At 48.8% G+C, this 21,481-nt stretch overlaps 9 protein-coding genes across 9 annotated transcripts; 4 read left to right on the plus strand and 5 right to left on the minus strand.

Moving 5' to 3' along the window:
* Positions 1 to 136: 136 nt before the first annotated feature.
* On the minus strand, positions 137 to 863 carry PGRI_043010 (lumazine synthase RIB4; the record flags this gene model as incomplete). The annotated part of the gene is made up of 3 exons (XM_040792014.1): positions 137 to 536; positions 599 to 764; positions 821 to 863. The coding sequence occupies 3 exons, from the start codon at positions 861 to 863 to the stop codon at positions 137 to 139; spliced, it is 609 nt and encodes a 202-aa protein (XP_040643924.1).
* A 348-nt stretch (positions 864 to 1,211) lies between these two features.
* Positions 1,212 to 3,467, minus strand: gfa1 (glutamine--fructose-6-phosphate transaminase (isomerizing) GFA1; the record flags this gene model as incomplete). The annotated part of the gene is made up of 4 exons (XM_040792015.1): positions 1,212 to 2,988; positions 3,047 to 3,278; positions 3,341 to 3,411; positions 3,463 to 3,467. 4 exons carry the CDS (start codon positions 3,465 to 3,467, stop codon positions 1,212 to 1,214), a joined length of 2,085 nt encoding a protein of 694 aa, XP_040643925.1.
* A 1,742-nt stretch (positions 3,468 to 5,209) lies between these two features.
* Positions 5,210 to 8,881, plus strand: set1 (histone methyltransferase SET1; the record flags this gene model as incomplete). Its single annotated transcript, XM_040792016.1, has 2 exons — positions 5,210 to 8,720; positions 8,778 to 8,881. 2 exons carry the CDS (start codon positions 5,210 to 5,212, stop codon positions 8,879 to 8,881), a joined length of 3,615 nt encoding a protein of 1,204 aa, XP_040643926.1.
* Positions 8,882 to 9,292: 411 nt separating this feature from the next.
* On the minus strand, positions 9,293 to 9,797 carry PGRI_043040 (RNA methylation protein TRM112; the record flags this gene model as incomplete). Its single annotated transcript, XM_040792017.1, has 3 exons — positions 9,293 to 9,297; positions 9,349 to 9,538; positions 9,612 to 9,797. 3 exons carry the CDS (start codon positions 9,795 to 9,797, stop codon positions 9,293 to 9,295), a joined length of 381 nt encoding a protein of 126 aa, XP_040643927.1.
* A 346-nt stretch (positions 9,798 to 10,143) lies between these two features.
* Positions 10,144 to 11,328, minus strand: PGRI_043050 (small ubiquitin-related modifier domain-containing protein; the record flags this gene model as incomplete). Its single annotated transcript, XM_040792018.1, has 1 exon — positions 10,144 to 11,328. The coding sequence occupies one exon, from the start codon at positions 11,326 to 11,328 to the stop codon at positions 10,144 to 10,146; it is 1,185 nt and encodes a 394-aa protein (XP_040643928.1).
* A 623-nt stretch (positions 11,329 to 11,951) lies between these two features.
* Positions 11,952 to 12,396, plus strand: PGRI_043060 (U4/U6-U5 snRNP complex subunit LSM6; the record flags this gene model as incomplete). The annotated part of the gene is made up of 3 exons (XM_040792019.1): positions 11,952 to 12,060; positions 12,113 to 12,226; positions 12,344 to 12,396. The coding sequence occupies 3 exons, from the start codon at positions 11,952 to 11,954 to the stop codon at positions 12,394 to 12,396; spliced, it is 276 nt and encodes a 91-aa protein (XP_040643929.1).
* A 526-nt stretch (positions 12,397 to 12,922) lies between these two features.
* Positions 12,923 to 14,138, plus strand: PGRI_043070 (S-methyl-5-thioribose-1-phosphate isomerase; the record flags this gene model as incomplete). Its single annotated transcript, XM_040792020.1, has 2 exons — positions 12,923 to 13,446; positions 13,511 to 14,138. The coding sequence occupies 2 exons, from the start codon at positions 12,923 to 12,925 to the stop codon at positions 14,136 to 14,138; spliced, it is 1,152 nt and encodes a 383-aa protein (XP_040643930.1).
* Positions 14,139 to 14,707: 569 nt separating this feature from the next.
* PGRI_043080 (rRNA-processing FCF1 family protein) lies at positions 14,708 to 15,465 on the plus strand (the record flags this gene model as incomplete). Its single annotated transcript, XM_040792021.1, has 4 exons — positions 14,708 to 14,778; positions 14,835 to 14,903; positions 14,959 to 15,321; positions 15,384 to 15,465. The coding sequence occupies 4 exons, from the start codon at positions 14,708 to 14,710 to the stop codon at positions 15,463 to 15,465; spliced, it is 585 nt and encodes a 194-aa protein (XP_040643931.1).
* A 506-nt stretch (positions 15,466 to 15,971) lies between these two features.
* PGRI_043090 (rRNA-processing protein UTP21) lies at positions 15,972 to 21,475 on the minus strand (the record flags this gene model as incomplete). Its single annotated transcript, XM_040792022.1, has 8 exons — positions 15,972 to 17,436; positions 17,509 to 17,745; positions 18,157 to 18,374; positions 18,435 to 18,764; positions 18,814 to 19,452; positions 19,512 to 19,763; positions 19,823 to 21,310; positions 21,371 to 21,475. 8 exons carry the CDS (start codon positions 21,473 to 21,475, stop codon positions 15,972 to 15,974), a joined length of 4,734 nt encoding a protein of 1,577 aa, XP_040643932.1.
* Between the last annotated feature and the right edge of the window lie 6 nt (positions 21,476 to 21,481).

Genomic DNA, 21,481 nt, shown 5'->3' on the forward strand with positions numbered 1-21,481 from the left:
ATTATGCTCCCAAAGAATTATGGTTCTGTGAAGGTGTTTCCTTTCTCCCAAAACAATCTACCGTCCAACTTGTTTCCAAAATTCAAATATGTAGGGTTTCCACCGTAGCCCTCAAAGATACAACCATCTATCGCAATTACAAAATTTTGCCCTCAGCCCACTCCTTCCTCTTCAATCCCAACTCCACGGCAGCACTGCCCCAGTCCTCGCCATGGTTGTGCATACCGCTATTCCCAAGACCAGCCCGCTCTAATCCCTGCTGCTCTGTCAAAACAGTAAGCAATCCAAAGATAACAGGGACACCGGAATCAAGCTGGACACGCATGAGCCCGTGGCTGACGGCGTCAGCGATATATTCAAAGTGCATAGTAGCGCCCTTAATGAGGACACCAATGGCGATAATAGCATCGAAAGGCTTCTTGGAGCTTGTAGACCCGGCCGAGCCGGACACTTCGGTAGTGGGCGATGCCAGGAGGTCGGTGGCGCTGATGCCCTCGCCGGAGGAGTTAGCCTGGAGCTGGGAGGCGGCGTAGAGACTGTGAAATGTTAGTTAAAGCTATATAGTAGCTGTAGTAGCTATATAGGAGATTATGCCTACCGTTGCACTGCGAGGGGCAGCTCGTAGCTGCCGGGAACTGTCTGGACTGTGATGTTGTCCTCTGTCACGCCGGCTGCCAGGAGGGTCTTCTTTGCACCTGCTACCAGTTGGTCAATGATGACTGTGTTCCATCTGGCGTGCACGATCGCAACGCGGAGTCCAGAGCCTATTGTCAAATTGGTATTAGCGGGGGAGTTTTGCCGAGGGTTGATTTGCTTTTACCATCGTGGGTCTGAGCAGCGCCGGGGCCTTTGATAGTAGTCATTTTGTTTGGGATTGTTATTTCAAAGGAAGAAGAAAGAAGGTGTTGTTGGGGATTGTGTAGAATTGAGCTTGACTAATGTTTATGAATCAGAAGTGCTTGAGGGGCGAAATCCCTCGGTCCCGCATTTGGCGGGGAATGTTAACGAACACGGCAATTAAGCGCAATTAGCCCAATGGAATGATTTTACAGTCAATCGAGTACAAATCACATAGAACGAATGAATTCTTTATGGTAAATTATAGGTGATAAAAAAACAAACGAGATTCCATTGTCTCGAAGCTGAAAACACCTAAAGATAAAAAGATGACCGGATCATAAGAATCGTCTAACCTTGCCCTAAAGAAACATTTACTCGACAGTGACCGACTTGGCCAGGTTACGAGGGAAATCGACATTCAGTCCCTCGCCAACGGCAAGCCAGTAAGAGATCAGCTGCAATGGGATAACATTGAGCAGACCCTGAAGGCAGTCAACAGTCTTGGGCACGCTGATCTTCTCGGTCAGGGCGGATGAGAACTCGGGGTCATCGTTGTTGCAGATGACAATGGGGCGACCGCCACGGGCAATAACTTGTTGGTAGGCGTTCAAGGACTTGGTGAACAGGTTGTCCCGAGTGAGAATCATGATAATGGGAAGGTTCTCGTCAACAAGAGCCAAAACACCGTGCTTCAATTCACCAGACATAACAGCTTCGCAGTGGAGGTATGAGATTTCCTTGATCTTCAGGGCACCCTCGAGGGCAGTGGGGAATTGAGCACCACGGCCCAACAGCAGCAAGCTCTTCTGGTTCTTGAAGGACTGGGCACACAGCTCCTTGATCGGGTCGTTGAGCTTCAAAATCTGCTTGAACTGCTCGGAGATCTGTCCAAGACCCTCCATGATCTCCTCGCGTCTCTCCTGCTTAGAGGCACGGTCTTCACTCAGCGACAAAGCGAACATGACCATAGCCACGAACTGAGAGGTGTATGCCTTGGTAGAGGCAACACCGATCTCGGGACCAGCGTTAATGTGGACACCGCAGTGGGTGAGGAGAGAGATGGAAGATCCGACAACGTTAACACAACCAACGGTCAGGGCGCCACGTTCCAGACAGTAGCGAAGAGCCATCAGGGAGTCAGCGGTCTCTCCAGACTGAGAGACAAACACGCAGGTATCATCACGGAACACTGGGGCTTGTCGGTCAAGGAAGTCAGAGGCGAGCTCGACTGCGATAGGGATCTCAGTAAGCTCTTCGAAGATACCACGCACAGCCATGCACGAGTGGTAACTGGTACCACAGGCAATGAAGATGATTCGTCGGCAGCGACGAATAGTCGAGATGTATTGACGGAGACCACCGAGGGTGACCTTCTTGTTGGTCACATCCAGACGACCTCTCATAGTGTTGACGACAGACTCGGGCTGCTCGAAGATTTCCTTCTGCATGAAGTGATCGAACTTGCCCTTCATGATCTCCTGCAACTCAAGTTCAATGGTCTGGATGGCACGGACGTTGGAGGTGCCATCATCCTTAGTCAGACGGTGAATGTTGAGCTGTCCCTCGTGAATGTGAGCGATATCATCATCCTCAAGGTAGAGGACCTTCTTGGTGTGCTCCACAATAGCAGATGGGTCAGAAGAGAGGAAGAACTCGACGGGCTGGGGGATGCCATCGTCAGAGAGGAAAGCCCGAGACTGGGAGCGGTGCAACAACGACTTGTCAGGAGGAGCAAGGAGGCTTGTGGCAGACTTCTTGGCAGCCGCATTCTGGGAGGCCTGCTCCGCGGAAAGGACACCATCTTCGGAATATTCAACATCGACGAAATCCACCTTCATCTTCTTGGAGGTCTTCACACCGATGACCAGGGGCGAACCCTTACGGGCAGCAATAACTTCATGGGGGTAGTGAACAGACTTGAGCAGCAAACCAAAGGCACCCTCAAGCTCTTTGATGACTGCCTTGGCCAGGACTGTGAATTCGATGTCGGGGTGTTGGTCGTAGAGGTACTTGGCGAGCTTGGCAATGCACTCGGTATCGGTCTCGGTCTCGAAACGGAAGCCCTTGCTCTCCAGCAGAGCCTTCAATTCCTTATAGTTGGTGATGATACCGTTGTGGACCACGGAGAACTCCCAGTTAGGATCGGAACTATCAACAATCCAATTAGCTTCTTAATCTCTGAATGTGTCAATTTTAGGAGACTTACCGGTGGGGGTGGCAGTTCTGGCGGGAGGGGGTGCCGTGGGTGGCCCAACGGGTGTGAGAGATACCAGCATGAGACTCAAAGGTCTTGCTCATGTCCTCTGAGCTCTGTTCGATGAGTTCCTTCAACTTGGCCACCTTGCCAACTTCCTTGAATGCACAGACTTCATTCTTCTTGTTGCCATCCACGGCCATACCAGCCGAGTCGTAGCCACGGTATTCCAATCGGGAAAGGCCTGCGGGGAAATAACGGTGAGTAAAAGGTTGATAGGTTGAAAGAACCTTTGGAGCTATTCACCATTTAGCAATGTGTCAATGATGAACCGGCGGTCCTTCTCGACGAGGTAGTTGATGTAGCCAAAGATTCCACTAAGCAGATTGTGAGTATATTACCATTGAGGAAAGTAGACAATAACATACCACATGATGGGCGATGAAAAGTGAATAGGAAAAAAACAATGGGGTATTGAGAGAGTAAAGATTGTAGAGAGGATTAAACGAAAGTAGCAGGGAAAGGGAAATGGGATTGAGAGAAACAAACAGGGCAGAGATGTTTCGTATTTATAGAGGGGGGGGCAAGAGAAGGGGGAGGGGCGGATTATTATTAGCTCTTTCTGTGCAAGCTTTGGTCCAATGAGGGAGGTGCTCGGACCAATTTTGGTTCTTAGGGGAATGTCTCACTTTCTTATTTTTTTTTATATATTTTTTTTTTTGGAGTCATATAAATTTACAAATACTAAAATAGTATCTGCAGACGGAAGATGGTACCATTAATAGTAAGATATATTTATTTCCTTGGCCTTGTTTTGCCTTGTCAATTTGATATTCGGGTTTCTATTTCCTAACAATACGCTAAATTGGAACGAGAAACAAAAAACGTGGCGGAGCTGTTGACTGACCCAAAATTTATATAGGAAAAATCTATAATTATATTTAGTGGCCCGGCACATTCCTTAGTGCACGGAGGATCCCCCTGAAAAAGGAACCTTGGAAAAGGTTCGATAGACGTTCCACGCTTCTATACCCCTTGCCCATGTACTATTCCACAACGGAGTACCTACATATTTTATCTTTGCGGAGTACGTGAGAAGGATTACCCACTATGTTACCTTAGTGTACGCCTCAGATGATGTGGATAAGCTGTACGGTTAATCTTTTTGATATCTAATATCAGCCTCATATCAGCCTCACCAGCCTTACCTGACCTCAGCTTTCGAGAGAACAGAGGGCTATACCTATAACTATATGGTAAACCTTAGAGCACTCGATACTTAATCTTCTATCTAGATTACATGTAGAGATATATATTCCACTTACTAAATAATGTTCAAATGTTTGCCTAGAGTACTTCCGTACAGAATATATATATCGGACTATGACATCAAATACGTGGACTTGGATTTTATGTTAAAACCTAATAACGAGATCAATCCCAAGGCTACCACCAGCAATCATTTTGAATAACAATCAATTAATGCAAGACCAATCCCAAGGCTAACATCATCAATCATTTTGAATAACATTCAAATAATGCAAGATCAAACTGATTTTTCAATGGAGTGCCCAAAGATACTTATAAGGTACCTCAATCATACGCGTGGTTGTAGTGAATAAGTAAGTCGCGATAAAGTCACTCGAGTCCTTTGAAGAAAAAAAAAAAAAAAAAAAAAAAAAAAAAAAAAAAAAAAAAAAAAAAACCCTCAATAGGCTTGCTGAATCATTCAATGTTACTGAACCGCTCCGGGGAACTTGAACTGGAACTTCATCACTTCGTACCTTAATTATATTCCCTTTACTCTGTACGCACTTCATTATTCCTTTTCTTTTCCTAGGAGTCCCCCCTTGAAAGCGTGAAGGTCAAACTCCCGCGTCCCCACCATTCCACTTCCTTCCGCTCCATCGCGTCTTAGCCTCCTGCAAACTCTTGATTTGCGCGTAACGGCACCAGCTCCTGGATATCGCTTTCCAGCCCTTTCCTTTGATCTCTTTTCGTTTGATCATCTCTTTCCAGATACACTTCTGCATAAGCTCCTTCATCTTAATTTCTTCAATTCTGCCGTCCCGGGACCTTCTCGGTCGCATGTGTCCGCAATAGCCGAATCACCAGAGTCAAGGATGCTGCCTTCTGATCGCGCCACGGTCTTTGGCGTGTAGCCAACCTTTCACCATGTCACGCGCCTCGGCTGGCTTTGCAGATTTCTTCCCCACCGCCCCATCAGTCCTTCAGCAGAAGCGCTTCAAAACAGCGCAGGAACGACGGAAATTACATGTCGAGGGTGAACAAATTTCTGAAAGGATCCTGGATTGTCCAGTGTCTCTCCCTTCAAGCACACCTGCGACCGGTGAGACGCCTCTCAAACCCGGTACAGACGAGGGGGGAGCTCGCACCCCATCGGCCCCCAACGAGCTTGGATTGACCATTTCCGCCAAGGCGAAAAGCGTGGAGGATAGGACTGGGCTACCTCCACCCACGGCAAATCCCATCCCATCACAAATTGATACACTGACACCGCTCACTAATGCGGAGTCATCACCCCCTTGCAAAGTAACCAGTCCATCACAGCAAAAGGTAGCAGGAGGTTCTCCGGGTACTTCTTCCAAGTCAAATCCGGAAATCTCCAAATCTGCCATTACACCAATCGACACCCCTCCGACCCCCCAGTCGCAAACTCGACACCTTGAGCTCCGTGTGAGAGGGTGCAAGGTTGTGTATGATCCCGATCTAGACAAGCGGACCTCGTCGAAGGAAAAACGGAAAAAGCTCGAATATGTGGACATCGTGAATGATGGCCAAACAGATGCGCCACCCGATCCGCGTCGTGCGATTGCCAATTATACCCGTGGATCCGGTTGTAAGCAGAAGACAAAATACCGCCCCGCGCCTTACAATCTAAGGCCATGGTCATACGATGTGGCAACGAGCATTGGCCCCGGACCTCCCATCCAGGTTGTGGTAACTGGGTTCGATCCTTTGACCCCGATCGCCCCGATCAGCGCACTTTTCTCGAGCTTTGGAGAGGTGGCCGAAATCAAAAACCGCACAGACCCTATCACCGGCCGGTTTCTGGGGATCTGCTCCATCAAATACAAAGATAGCACTTCAGCCCGGGGAAATGGCCCGGCATCGGCATCTAGCGCAGCGCGGCGTGCATACTTCGAATGCAAGAAAGAACAACGCATTGGTGCACGCAGGATTCGGGTTGAGCTGGACCGCGACGGGATTGTCTCAGATCGAATGGCCGCGAAAGCAGTCGAGTCTCAGCGATCTAAGAGTACCCTTCCACTTCCGCCCGCAAGTGAGCCGAGACCAGATATCCAGATCAAGAAAAGCGAACCACCACCAACTGCGCCCAAAGGTCCCTCGGGCAGGTCATCTCTACGGCCGGGGGTCGTTATCCCAGAAGGTCCTAGGGCCGGTGTCCGATCCCCTGTTGTACAATCATTGGTCGAAGAAACTCCTATCTTGAGTCAGATCAAACGCGATCCATACATTTTCATTGCGCACTGTTACGTCCCTGTTCTCAGCACAACGGTTCCCCACCTAAGGAAGAGACTCAGGCTCTTTGCATACAGACATATTCGTTGTGACAAAACCGGTTACTATATCATCTTCGAGAATTCGCGCCGGGGTGAGGAGGAAACCGAACGCTGCTACCGACTATGCCACATGCAACCCCTGTTTACCTATATCATGAACATGGAGAGCCAGCCCTACGGGAACCCGAACTACGAGCGAAGTCCCAGCCCCGAACGCCTCCGCACCGAACGACGAGACAAGGCCGAAAAGGATCGGACAAGGAAAGAAGCCGACTTGGATATCGAGGAAGAGAAAAAGCAGCGGGCGCTTGATTTGGATCCATGCCGAGAGGTATTGTCTATCATCATTCGCGACCTGAGGGACAAGCTTCTCGAGGACGTCAAGTCACGCATAGCTGCTCCGGCTCTTTACGACTATTTGGAACCGAGTAAGCATGCGGCCAAAAGGGAAAAGCTGGGTATTTCGGACCCTGAAGGTACAAAACGATCCGTTTTCCAAATTGACAGCATCCCTGGCTCTCGAGGTGAAATGTCTGCCGGGCGAGACCCTCTCAGATCTTCGGGCTTGAACGTCCTTGCTCTTCCTCGTATCCGGAAAGCCCATGGTCTTGATAATGCGGGTGCTGCCTTCCTCGACGAACGGCGCAGGCAGCCACTGCGAAAGAAGGAAGTCCGGCCCTTGTATCATCGCTTACAGCAGTTACACGATGATGAAGATTCAGACGACGAGCAGCGCACTCCTGCTGCTAAGGATGTCGACGAGCGAGAGAGCCGACCCCCCAGTCGCGCAAGTTCAGCGTCATCGGAGGATGGAGGATACCAGTCGGACGATGTGGGATCATTCCAAGGGGACGAAGAGCGCGGCGATCAAGTTGTGGATGATTTAGATGCCACACATGAAGCCGGCGATCTTTCTCATGAACTTGAGTTGTCTCCCACGTCGGGCAAGAGAAAGCGACTGATTGAAGATGATGAAGCACGAAAGCGGCAGCGACAGGAAGATGAGCTATTCGGCATTGACTCGGAAGAAGCCAGACATGAGGGTGCAACTAAGGACCTGGAAATCCCCGCGGTTGTTGGTGATGATCTCGCAGAAGATGCCCACAAATTACCAACGCGCGATCAGCCCGCGGACCAAGTCACCGAGCATGTCTCTCACAAACATCCCGAGGATGATGGCCTTTCGCTTAGCGAAACGTGGAAGGCCGAACCTGTTGATGAGCCGAAAACAGAGATTGATTGGGGCTTCTCCAAGGATGAGCCCCGCGCAACGGTGGAAGATGATGAAACTATCGTGCTTGATTTGGATGGTTGGCAACACCTGGTCAAGGACGATGAAGATCTACGATTTTTGCGAGAAGTCCTACGGGATCAGTCAGAATCAATTATTCGAAACCTTGCTGCATGGGGTTGGAAACAGAAGGAGATCAAGGCTCTTAATGGCTTGGAAACCGGCATGACCCAGGACGCTATCAGTATCCCTGGCTACTATGTGCAAAATACCACAGGAGCTGCGCGGACGGAAGGCCGAAAAAGGATTCTTGAGGCAGAAAAATCCAAATACTTGCCTCATCGGATCAAGGTTCAGAAAGCTCGCGAGGAGCGTGAGGCGAATGCTAAGGCAGACCCTCAGGCAGCAGCAGCAGAAGCTGCCAGAATTGCTGCCGCCAAAACAATATCAAAATCGACATCCCGGTCAACACGAGTCAACAACCGCCGGCTCATTGCAGACATCAATGCGCAAAAGCAGGCCCTTCCCACTGCGAGCGGCGAAGGAGACGTTCTTCGATTCAACCAGCTTAAGAAACGCAAGAAGCCTGTGCGCTTCGCTCGCTCTGCCATTCACAACTGGGGCTTGTATGCTGAGGAGAATATCACTGCCAATGACATGATCATTGAGTATGTCGGAGAGAAAGTGCGTCAACAGGTCGCCGATATGAGAGAAAGAAGATACCTGAAGAGCGGGATCGGTAGCAGTTATCTTTTCCGAATCGACGAGAACACCGTCATCGATGCGACAAAGAGAGGAGGAATTGCACGATTCATCAATCACAGCTGTACACCCAACTGCACTGCTAAGATCATCAAGGTCGATGGCAGTAAACGGATTGTGATTTATGCGCTCAGGGATATCGAAAGGGGTATGTGAACAGAGCTCGCTTCACGAAAACAACACACATGCTAATAAAATCTATCAGATGAGGAGCTAACGTACGACTACAAATTCGAGAGAGAATGGGACAGCGATGACCGCATCCCATGTCTCTGTGGCTCAACGGGGTGCAAAGGGTTCCTCAACTAAACCCACTTTCCGAGATCTATCTAGCGAACTCTTCGGGAGGCATATTGACTCCCATCTACCGGGTGGCGTTGAATCAGGCTGGCGTTTTCAGGGTGGGAGCATTGACGCATTTATCAATGGCAATCGTGATTTCATAAACTACAAACTCTCTTGTACAATATACCAATTCCAGAAGAATTCCGCCTTCCGTTTCGACTCATGGCCCTGGAGCAAAAGTCTTAGAAAGCAACGTGAGAGCGTAGATGTGTCAAATCCCAGAAGAACTCGACTCGGATATCTGATAACCTTAGTGCTACTGCACAGGGTCCTCTTTCGAAGAAAAGAAAAGGAAAGGAAGAGAGACTGGTTCTCAAAGACTCCTAGCCCTGGGGTATCGATTTGCGAAGCAATGGTGAGCGCATGTGGTTGTGTTCAGACTTGATAAAGATTAGCAAAATGAATACAGCCAAAAAGAATATATTTCTCACCAAGGTGGCTTGGAAGAAGGAAGTTCGCAATTCCTTCCTTAATCATATATGAATGACCGCAGTTCCCGCAGGTCAATTTCCCTTCTGTGACGTGCGTCTCAAGTAGCAACCGGTGCAAGTCCTTCAATGTCTGCTCGTTGTCGAGAGCCTCGTTCTCGGGTTTCGATTCCGGAAGACTGGGGAATCCAAGCTAGATCACGCAAGATGTTAGTTTGGAATTGATATCGGTGGACAACGGGTTTGAATTGGTGGTTGTTCATTACCTCGTTGGAGATGGTGCGCAGGGCTTGCCAGTCAATTCGGGGGAGGATGTTGCGGATGAATTCGGGCTGGAAATCAAGTTCCTGTTGCTCTAGCTCGGCATCGTGGAAATGTAATGGGAATGAGGCTGGTGATGTCTTGCATTCCTTAACGGCGCATGTCACGAAATTGGCGGTGATCACTTTCATTATGGCGGGGTTGGGGTGATTGTTGATAGGTTATCGATGGGGAGATTTTGGGAATGTTGCTCAGGTATGTAGAGATCGATCGGATCTAGATAGGAGATCAATTTAGAGGATAATGGATAATGTCGGTGGCCCCTCCGAAGGAGGAAAAAAATAAGAGCCCCACGGCTTATCGGATATCATGTGATCGATATGGATACCCCATACTAGCAGTTGATGAGCCCGACATTGTTGATTTACTCTAAATCTTATATATATTATCCTACAGAAATTTCCTAGATTCAAACCGGATGTTTTGATTAGTTTTGATTAGCCTTGATCAGCTATTATTCAGATCCGCCAAGGCGGATTATTTGATCTGGACATCCAGCAGATCTAGATCGTCAATGTCATTGTCGGCTAGACATGAATCGGGGTCGAGTTTGTCCCCATCGAATATGATAAAGATATCTTTATCCACAGGAATCTTTTGTTTATCCCGGAAAGCCGATATGAGTCGCGAGACTAGGGTTTTCTGTCTTGCTTTGATTCTGAAATCGTCGTGTCCAGGACTCCTCAGAGTAAGTTTTATTGGCTCACCCTGGTCAACTTCTGGAGACCGCGACTCAGTAGGGGGCTTGTCATTGTCAGGCGAGGTAATTGGTTGATTGACCGGAAGAGGTAAATCGGAAACGGCTACCATGTGTACGCGCAGCTCTTTTTGGTCTGCAGAGTCATCATCAATGCCAAGGAAGCCCCCAGAATTCTTGCCAGTGTTTATGCCTAGGCTCCTGCAAGTTGTTACGTCGAATAGACGTCGGCCCTTCCAGGTAAGGTAGATTGATGATTGTATATGCGGGTCGAAATTTTGGCGATCGCACCATGCCAACCGCACATCCCTTAGCCGCTGTGACATTTTTCGATGGACGAGTAATGGTTTGGTGTTTGAAATTTCAGAAGAGATGAGAATTTGGACAACAGGGTCATCTACTGGAACTTCGGGCGGTTGAACAGGCTGTGGAGGCGGAATAGGCCGAGGGCTTTGAATTTCCGAGTCATCCTCCAGAACAATCACTGGCCGGACAGGCAGCGCAGCTATAGGTTCCCGACCACTGGCTTTCTGTGGTGACTGGGGCACGCGGTTTTCTGGGCTGCGTATTTGGGTTGTCTCGCGTTGTTTGGCTGACTTAACCGACTCGGGCGAGAAATTATGAGAGGAACCAGAGGGATCCTGTGGCTCTGGTAGCGCAATAGTAACGCTATCAACCTCGGGTGTTACATCTCGCACTGGACTGCTATCATCGCGCCCTTTACCCTTCTCGTCAGAAAGCCGAGGCCGCTTCTTTCGTTTTGTGTCTTTTGTATCTTTTGCGTCTTTTGCGTCTTCAGTATCTTCGGTATCTTCTGGGATTCCCTGCGCTTTTGGCTGCTTCTGGTGCGCTTCACGGTTCGCAGCAATGATATCAGAGTACGTCTGTTCCGAGCGTCGATAAAAATCAGTGCCAGTTTCCCCCGTATTCTTGATCGCCCACGAGGGCTTTTTAAAAAAGCTCATGACGATGACCAGATTGGTTCTGGAGGTGGCTCAGGGGAAACCTTATTATAATCAGCGATATGTTAGTGGAAGAGCGAAAAGTGCGACATGAGGGCCCGGGAATGATCCAAACAATTGGGGGTTGAGGTGGAGGGAAGCTATCAATCTTTCTAGACTTGGAATAGGTATAGTGGAGCCTCATGGGACACCGTCCTGCATACCGCCTACTAAAACTGCACTAACGCACTTTCTGACAAATGGAATATTTAACAGTCCAGGACATCTCTCCTTTTGATTTCGTATTAATTGTTTGTAGATAGCCATTTCGAACCCAATGTCTATCAATATTTAACTATTTTAATACTTTGAAAGCGTTTTTGCAAAGCTAATAAAAAGGGTACTATAGTATGGCCGGCAATACCGGCAGAATATAATGGCGGTGTCATATCTCCTAAGAAAACTTATCAGCAGATCCCGCCCCGCTTGCGATAGTCCATCACCCTCACCGCCTTCCTCGTCTCTGACTTTCGAATGCTTCATCCCTCCGTCTACTTCAAAACACATCTCAACCTAGCATGTCTCCCCATTTTGCCCTTGAGCTTTGCTCTGACTAACATTTATAGATTCCAGACCATATCATCAATATGGAGAACGTGGCCCCAACCTCCGAAGGGAAAGATCCCTCTGTCTTTCTGAGTGAGATCATCGGTGCGCCTGTGATCGTGAAGCTGAATTCTGGAGTGGTATTCAAGGGTATGGAACCTTTCTCCAATATCCAGTGGTGTTGCTTCTAATGCGCCTATAGGTGAATTGCAATCAGTTGATGGCTACATGAACATCGCCCTTGAAAAGACCGAGGAATACGTGAACGGAAAACTACGTCGAAAGTACGGGGATGCTTTCGTGCGTGGAAACAATGGTTTGTCGATCCTTTCTTGTTTTCAAACCCTATGATTAGCGCGACATCTTTCTCACTAGAATCTACAGTACTCTACATCTCTTCCAGTTGATCCGAAAATACACTGTTCGATGTTAGCGATTGGGCCCACCTATGACAACCTGCAGGTGGATAAGAAAGATGCGCTGTGAGTGCCATCACAATGATTTGGGATCTTCTGGCTAGGAAGACAGAATACAAGTATAGGCGATGGTTGACCAACTCTTCTTATGATGCAGTTGATCAGACTTGCGAGCCCGAGGTTATGGAGGCTACGTACCTATGGGTTCCTGTTTTTCTTGCTTTGTACCGAGCCCAACATTGGTGTCTATGACCATGAGCTTATCCACTGTTGTCAGACGGCTTGGTAATGTTTTGCGGTGATGCGGCGATTTGCCATTGACCTTGTGTTTTAAATTGTGCCAAGTATATTCGCGCAGTAATACATAGGCATTTGACCCCGCTATGACTTGGTTAACTTCCATATATACGTTGGAGGTATGTTCCTGGGAAGGTTGTACCTTTTTTGTACTGGTATTGTAGGTACCCCTCGGGGGCATTGATTAAGTAATCTTTCCCAAGTGCCCAACTGAGCCCTGGAGGGGTCCCCCGCAGCACTTTTTTAAGGTTCTTTCCTCGCGCCTCCCTCTGCAGAAATTTTGACCATCACCTACGAAGATGTTGCAGGCAATCAAGTTCAGCAAGGGTAACCTTGAGATCCTGGATCAGTTACAGCTTCCATTTGTCGAAAAATACATTCCCATTCGGACTACGGAAGATGGATGGCACGCTATCAAAGATATGAAAGTTCGCGGGGCACCTGCTATTGCTATTGTAGCAATGCTTGCCCTCGCTGCCGAACTAACCTCTGCTGTGGATAGCAACAAGCTTTCACAATCATCAGAAGAGGTGTGCCAATATATCACAGAGAAGCTTGCTTATCTGGTGACGAGTAGGCCAACTGCCGTCAATCTCGCCGATGCTGCACGCAAGCTGGAGGCTTTAGTGATCAATCGGACGAAAGCATCGGGCTCTACTGGCCTCGACGTTGCCACCGCATTTATCCAGGGAGCAGAGGATATGATGGGAAAGGATCTCGAGGATAACAAGAGAATTGGACACAATGGCGCAGAATGGATCGCCACTCATGCGGCCAAGCCAGGGAATTCAGAAGTTGCTGTGTTGACTCACTGTAACACTGGGTAGGGCTGATCCACTGCGCTATCCGTTATACGTTGGATGTTCTCACTAACACTGAATCTCTAGCTCTCTCGCCACTTCTGGATATGGAACAGCATTGGGCGTGGTTCGCTCGCTTGCCTCGAAGAACATCCTACGCCACGCTTATTGCACAGAGACTAGACCCTACAACCAGGGATCTCGCCTTACAGCCTTCGAGTTGGTTCACGATAAAATTCCGGCTACACTCATCACGGATTCTATGGCAGCCGCTTTGCTCGCAGATACCAAAGTGGGCGTGAATGCGATTGTGGTGGGAGCGGACAGAGTTGCAGCCAATGGTGACACAGCCAACAAAATTGGCACATATGCCCTTGCTGTATTGGCAAAGTACCATGGTGTCAAGTTCCTCGTTGCAGCACCACTCACAACCATCGATATGGCCACAAAATCGGGCGAGGATATCGTCATTGAACAACGTGCAGCATCCGAGGTGACCAGCATTAAAGGTCCCTCCGGGGGGTCCGAGACCACCGACCAGATTACGATCGAGACCGTGCAGATTGCCGCGCCAGGGATCAATGTCTGGAACCCAGCATTTGATATTACTCCTGCGAGTTTGATAGATGGGATTATCACAGAGAACGGAGTTGTAGAGAAGGGTTCCGATGGCCAATATCACTTGGGTGGACTATTTGACGGTTCTACTTTGTGATCCTGATCCGAGCCCGGTTGATTCAAGTTTGTTCCATCAGCAGATGGAGCCTCTGCTGCAGTATTACTCTGCTTTTCGAAAGATGCCAAGAGTTCATCAACTTGGCTTTCGATTGCGCTGAGATGATTCTCTAGGGCCGAGGCTGTCATTTCACCCCTAAATATATGTCAATATCATGAAATTATGCATGTAAGCTATAGGAAGGCCCACGCACTTTGCAAGATCTGCCAGTACCTATATTATGAGTTAGAACTTGGATCAGCTTGTAGAGGGGGTTGCCTAGCAACATAGTTTAGGGAAATAGGTGCTGCTTGCGAGCGCTGAAATAGAGATGCTTACCTTCGCCATATCGAAATCTGGATCCGGTTTGGACATAATGAACGTTTAACAGTGTGCTGCCGAGTATAGTTGAAGACAAGAGGTTCCTTCGAAGACGGGCCCAGGTGACAAGCGGGATACCTCCGGGGCCATCGATACGATTAGTCATCCCGAACCCGAGATAGATTTCCCCGATAAGAAAAAGAGAAAAAAAACCTCTTCACTACTATCACCATACAAATTTCGTCATCATGGGAGTTCAGAAAAAGACTCGCAAGTATGCGCTGGCCAAGAGAGCCATTTCTATGCGCGACAATCGCCTGTTCGTCCCAATTACGCAACTCAGCCTTGTTGCGGCTTGCTAATGGTCGCTTATAGGAAGCAAAATCAAGAGAAGACAGAGAAAGGCAAAGAGAAGACAAAGAAGGATGACCTTGTGAGAGAGGCGTAAGTACACCATATAATAATATTCCAAGAATTACACTGACATGTTCACCTCTAGCCCCCAAGCTCCTTCGTCAATGTTCTTCCAGTTCAACACGGCCCTTGCCCCCCCATACAATGTGCTGGTCGATACCAATTTCATCTCCCACACCATCCAGCACAAACTCGAGGTCATTCCGACCATGCTCGATTGTTTATACGCCAAATGTATTCCTATCGTCACAGATTGTGTACTTGCCGAGTTGGAGAAGCTTGGCCCGAAATACCGACTTGCTCTACGTGTGGCCAAAGACCCTCGGTTCGAGCGAGTCAAGTGTGACCACAAGGGAACATATGCTGATGACTGCCTGGTTGACCGTGTCATCAAGCACCGTGTCTACATTGTCGCCACAAACGATCGTGATCTTAAGAGACGTATTCGGTATGTAAACCACATCTCGATAACATTGCCCTGTACCAGTCAAATTCTAATCTCCATAATAGCAAGATTCCTGGAGCACCCATCATGAGTGTCGCCCGTGGCAAATATGTGATTGAACGACTCCCTGATGCCCCCGAAAAATGAGCGACTTGAACGATCTATCGTTGTATTCGTCTGTCGCTATTGCGACCATCCACATGATACCCACAAAAATCTCCGTTTCTTTCTTTGCCGGAAAGTTGTAAAATAACATAAACAATTTTCGCCTCCAGACATCCGGCAACCAACTGCAACACGCAAGACCGCAAGAACAATTATGCTGTCAATCGACCGCATCCGATCAAACAAAATGACTGCACCGCGAACCAGCAGCATCGCTCCTCCCAGGGCTGGTTATAGTACTTTAAACCTATGTGCCAATGGAATGAATCATTTGAAGGACCCGGGGCTTCTCAGGCAAGGTTATGCAGTGATGCATCTATGTATTTTCCATCTATGGTGACTGCCAATGTCCTTGTAATCTACAAATACGAATGGATGTCAAATCCATAACTGATCAGAGTCTTTCCCCTGAGGGCTCGCGAGCTACGCGGTCTTCATTTATAAAGTACGTAGTGCCTTTATTGGCTTGCAATGTATACTCATATTTGTTAGCTATACGTTTCTATCAATTGACGAATCGCATGCCGGACAAGACGAGTGTTGGCAAAGCACTGGATCATTCTTTGTCGCGACATCATTATGTGTAGTGGAGGTATATCCGCGAGTAGTGAACTGGATTCAACCATGTCATCACCAGGAGCTGCGATCTCAAGGAGCTGCTTCAGTATTCGTAGAGAGTACAGTGCAGCTTGGATTTGAGCAAGAAGGTGAATGTCCGGCCATTTGGTGCTTTGCACCATATATCCCTTTGTAAGGAAGCTTTCCAGTTCCTTCGCACTTGGAACTGTCGTTGTGCCAGATCCATCACGGTAGATATCGGAAAGAGCAAATAAAAACCAGAAACTCTCCGCTGGCAGGCCACCGTCAAAGGTAGCATGCGCTGTGGCAAGACGTTTCCGGACGAGATCCATGTCAGAGGCCACGGTCTTTGCTCCGCTTAGAGTGATCTCCTCGGCCACGATCCTTCCACCTCTGCGGACAAATTCATGTACAGCAGCGAAACGATTGGCAACAGGACGCGAATTGTTGAAAAACGAGTACCCAAGGGATCTATATGTTCGACCTTGTTCCCAGGCACATCGTCTGGAAGAGTCTTCGTTCAGAATGCCGAGATAGACATGCGGCTGTTCATCCGAGCAGTAGATACCAGGAAGTTCATACTGCCAAAAAAGCTCTGAAACTCTGGGATCCAACGATTGTAAAGACTGCTTTGCTTCACGTATGACCTCATTATCTGCGGTCTCGTGTTGATATTCTCGAAGAAACTCCAGATACTCAGAGGAGAGCTCAGTCGCCTTACTGCTCTCCTTAGATATCCGGATAAGTTCAGCAAAACTTATGTGAACATTTCTTTGCAATTCGTAAGCAAACCACTGAACGCTCGGGATCCCCAACCGACCAGAGAGCGAATGAGGGCAGATTCTCAGTCCCCGAATATCAGGCTCGGCTGGTTCCCATATGCCCGAGGACGTTTGGACCGAGTCCAAAAACAAGACCGCACCATTCTGGCCAAGATCGTGAAGCAGGAGATCCGAATCATCTGTTAACACTGCACAGCCGGTAAGTTTGGCTACTCTGGCGCACTCGACATCTGCTTCTCCTGGCACCATGACGGTGATTTCCGCCCAGGGGTAATCAGCTTCTGTGGCAAGACAGCTGATATCATCATCAACCTCTTTCCGGATCTGTTCCTTGTTCCACCGGCTCCGCAAGTCCTCAAAGACCGCGGATACCATCCAAGGATTTTCTGGAAGACCTTTTCGCCGTTGAGGCAAGCCTCGACTGCACCAAACCTGCCCCCGTTTAGTTGGGATGACATCGCGACATTTGGGTGTCGCAGGCAGAGACAGGTTTCGGCGAGCTAATTCCAGCCGATGTCGTAGCTTCTCGATTCTGGAAAAGCGGATTTCTCGCTTGGAGATGGGCAAGGCACCATCAAAGCATATTTTATGTCTAAAGAGTAGAGAGAAAAAGGGAAATGATAATCAGAGAATAGCTGTGTTGAAGACTAGTGTGAAGGCTTACATTTTAACTTCCAGTCTGGTTAATTCGAGGAGGAAGCTGCTCACTCCACGACTGATTTCGTCGCAGGTCGGCTGGTAGTCAAGGACATCACTGCTTGGATCCATCCAACCCAGGAGTCGACGGTAGACATGGTATACTAGACTGGGTCCGTCGATGACAACAGCTTGGACGTGCGGAAGTCCTGAATCGGTTGCCCTCCCATCTAATGAAACATTTTCGGCATATGGAAGTAGATGCCTAGTTAAATGAGGGATGCCCATAGCCAATGTCGTGTAAGAACCCTTCTGATTGTGGGTTGTTTTTTTTTGTTAGGTCCAACCCTGGGAATTTTTTCGTATTAGTCAGGGATGAGGCGGGTTCCAACTTTGGATAAGAGACTTTGATATTGATCTCATCTCTCTTAAACTTAGGAATGAAGATAGGTATAGACTTGAGAAGTCGGCGAGAAAGAAAATTAGATGTCATCAAAGTAGATAGAATGAAAAGAAGTTCTTGAAATTACTATAAAATCACTGGATTCATGAAACAAATGCATACATATATAGATTCAACGTAACAAGCATGATAGATAACACAGAAAGAAAATAAAAGGCATTGTATGCCCCGAGAGATATTTATCCAAGTATGGACCTGTCCATTTTAAATTACCGAGCAGATCGCAAGAATCCAACCACTCCACGACAGTAGCCTACCAGTTCAGCCAGGCGCTTTCCCTCCCGCTGTTGCTCGGTAGACCAAGTTGCTAGAGCATCTTGCAATACACGATACTGAGGCTCATCCTGGGTAGAGCTGAGACTCACAGTGTCGGCATGAATCTTCAAAAAGACTGCCATCCAAGCATTGACAAGCTCAAAGTCTCTCTTCGACTTTAGGCGAGCAGTCAGAGCAGTAACGAAATCGGACAACTCAGAGTGTCCATCACGTACCCGAGGATCCAGTGAGCGGATCTCAAGATCTGCTTTAGCCGGAGAAAGAGTCTTGAGGTGGTCGATAAATGAGGAGAAGTCACCGGAATCATGGCCGGATGCCAATGATCGAGTGAAAATAGATTGAGGAGCACTAGGGATCCCGCCATTTTGCAACTTGGCAATCCGCATCCTTTCGGCTTCGGCGGTTTTGGCCAGCAATGCAGCGTCGGTATCGTCGGCGCCAGCAATTTGACTGCCGGCCTCAGGTCCGCTGGACCCGAGGAGAGAAGGAAGGAAGAACGGAGCCTTCTCGGGTGCCTTGGGAGCTTCCTTGGGGCGATTACGTTCCTGTTGAATTGTTAGCTAGAGACTTGCACTTGTGTGGGATATGACATACCCGAATAGTGTCTAGGTGAAGCAATGACTGCCATCTGCTTTTGGGGACAAGACTCAGAGTCATCATGTCGTGTTGTAGTTGTTCCGTGGCTAGTACTGGGCCCTCTGCCTCATCCTGCTCGGTAGTATCCTCAAATGCGGCTTCAATAAGACCAGCACCGTTTTCTCCTGATGTCGCCGGGAGTCCAACGTTCTCAATAACGTTCTCGTCCAGATTTTTGGTCGACACAGGCATGAAAAGGCTGCGATTGCTCCAAAGACTGACGCCAATGCTACCGGCGTGTGCGGTGGCAAGGAATTCACCAGTTGAAGACATGGCCAGAGAAACACACGTGCTTGAGACTCGGAAAATGTCAATCAGATGCCCGGTGGGCATATCCCATACGCGTACTACCGAGTCCATTGAGGCAGCAACAATCCATCGTCCGTCATTTGAGAAGATGAAATCGTTGACTTGACCCACACATCCCCAGAATTCACGAACGAGCTTTCTGGTCTCGAGGTCAATCACACGGATCGAGAGATCATCACAGCTGAAGGCGACCAATTCGCTCGCCTTGTTGTAACGGAGTCCAGTAATGGCGGCCATGGGGTGCCAGTCTAGCTCATCAATGAATTTCCCAGAGAGGAGATCCCAAAACTATATTTCAGAAAATGTTAATTTGTGTATCCCTATAAAGAGGAGATGGTGGGGTGTACCTTGACTTTGCCATCCAGACCACAGCTGACAACGGTACGGTTCAAGCTGTCAATCATCAAGCCAGTCACAGCTTTGGTGTGTTTATTGGCCGCGGCGGTCGCAGCCTGAGCATTGGATTTGGTGCCACGGGAAGCTGGGGGGCGAGCTGGGAAGCTCTGTCGGTGCTGACCTGACTGCATGTTGAACATGTCGATAGCACCTCCGGCTGATCCTATAACAGCGAAAGTTCCACATTGCGAAACAGTCACACTCTGTGAATAATATTAGCAAAAATGAACAATTGTTCAATCATGTTTAAAACCCTGCGCACCTTGACTTCTGTTCCATCACTGGTTGCAAACGCCCATCGACCTGCTCGCTTCTTGCCCCAGAACCAAGTACGTGCGAACTTGTCACCCCGATGACCAGTAACCACGCTTTCCCAGCCAGTTGTATTGGAAGCATCGGCGTTTGTAACCTTCGGGTTTGACCAAATCGGACCGGAAGTGGTGACTCCCATGCCACCATCACGGTTGAGGCTGCAGGCAATGCATGTAACCTCGGGAGCTTTGAGATCCTCAGTATTTGAAATGTTTGATAGCCCTGCCTTCTTGGCCTTACGTTCCACACTACCCTGTGATATCTCGGCATGCTGACTATCTTTGCGCAAACTGAGCCCCCAGAGACTGCAATCCTTGCTTGCACTAAGAAGCCACTTGCCACCGGATTCGGACCCATCAGAAGATGTCGGCAGGAAATCGAGAGCGCTGATAGCAGCAGAGTGTCCGTTTCTTCTATGAAGAGGTCTGGGAATGGGCGAGAATGGCGTTTCGTCGAAGATCCAAGTCTTCAAAGAATTGTCATCGCCGGATGACACAAGCACTGGCTGTCCATCTAAGAACTCAACACGGTTAGCGCCCATGGGCTTTTCGCCGCTTGACACTCGATGGGCTCCACGAAGAATGCCTGCAATGCGACCTCCATTATTCAAGTCCCAAAGTGTGATATCGCCGCTACCACTTGACGCCGTGGCCATAACACCTGAGCTGCGACCATCGTGGCCAGCACCCAATCCATCGTTGCGGAAAGAAATGGATGTCACTGGGAGACCCCGGGACGATGCATTCTTGAGAGACAAAACCAGCTGACCTGAGCTGACGTTCTGAATAGCTAACGCACCACCCTTATAGGCAATGGCAATAAGTGATAGAGCAGGTGTGGGTTGAATTGCAGTCACTGGCCCAGCATCTGAGGACAAAGGGGGCAATGTGTGAAGGTGTTTTCCGCTGCGGAGGTTCCAGATATCGACAGCTCCGTCCGATCGGCCCACGAATATCTTGTTCAAATAAGTCGGCATGTTGCACATTATTCCGGTGTATATCTTCTCTCCAGAGGAACCCCGAGCAGATTGAGGTCGCAGACTGGCATAGTGCTCATATGTGCCCGTTTTCCAAACCTCGAGGCCACCGGCCCAGCAACCAACCACCCATGAACCAAACACCACCAAGCGTTCAATGGGCCCCTTCAGGTCTGCGGGACCCTCAAGCTCTGCAACCTTTTTGCCGCGCTTGAAAACCCAGACTCCTCCAGGGGACTGCGAGCGGAGATAGCCCCAAGCTGCGAATACCTTATCCTGCCACGCACATGTTGCCGTAATGATCTCCGGTGTTTGCGGTCGAGTCAAAAAGATGAGGTTCAAACCCCGGCGCAAATCATAAGTCTGCAGCGAGTGTCCCACGGAGGTTGTGATTTGAAAGGTCGATTTACCCAGGCGCACCGATGTAAAAGGAACGGGTGTTGGTGACACCAATCCTAGTGTCTTTATGGCGATACGTCAGTTTAAAGAAAACAAGCGATTCCAATGCATCTCTCGACTTACACGAAAAGGAGCAAAGATTTTGGAACCACGTGTTCCAGCATTAACTTGCGATACCCGTTTCTGCCTCTTTGCAAGAGGCAGATCGAAATTATCGGCCGAAGGCATGATATC

This window comes from Penicillium griseofulvum (assembly GCF_001561935.1).
Source record: "Penicillium griseofulvum strain PG3 chromosome Unknown contig_89, whole genome shotgun sequence".
NCBI lineage: Eukaryota > Fungi > Ascomycota > Eurotiomycetes > Eurotiales > Aspergillaceae > Penicillium > Penicillium griseofulvum.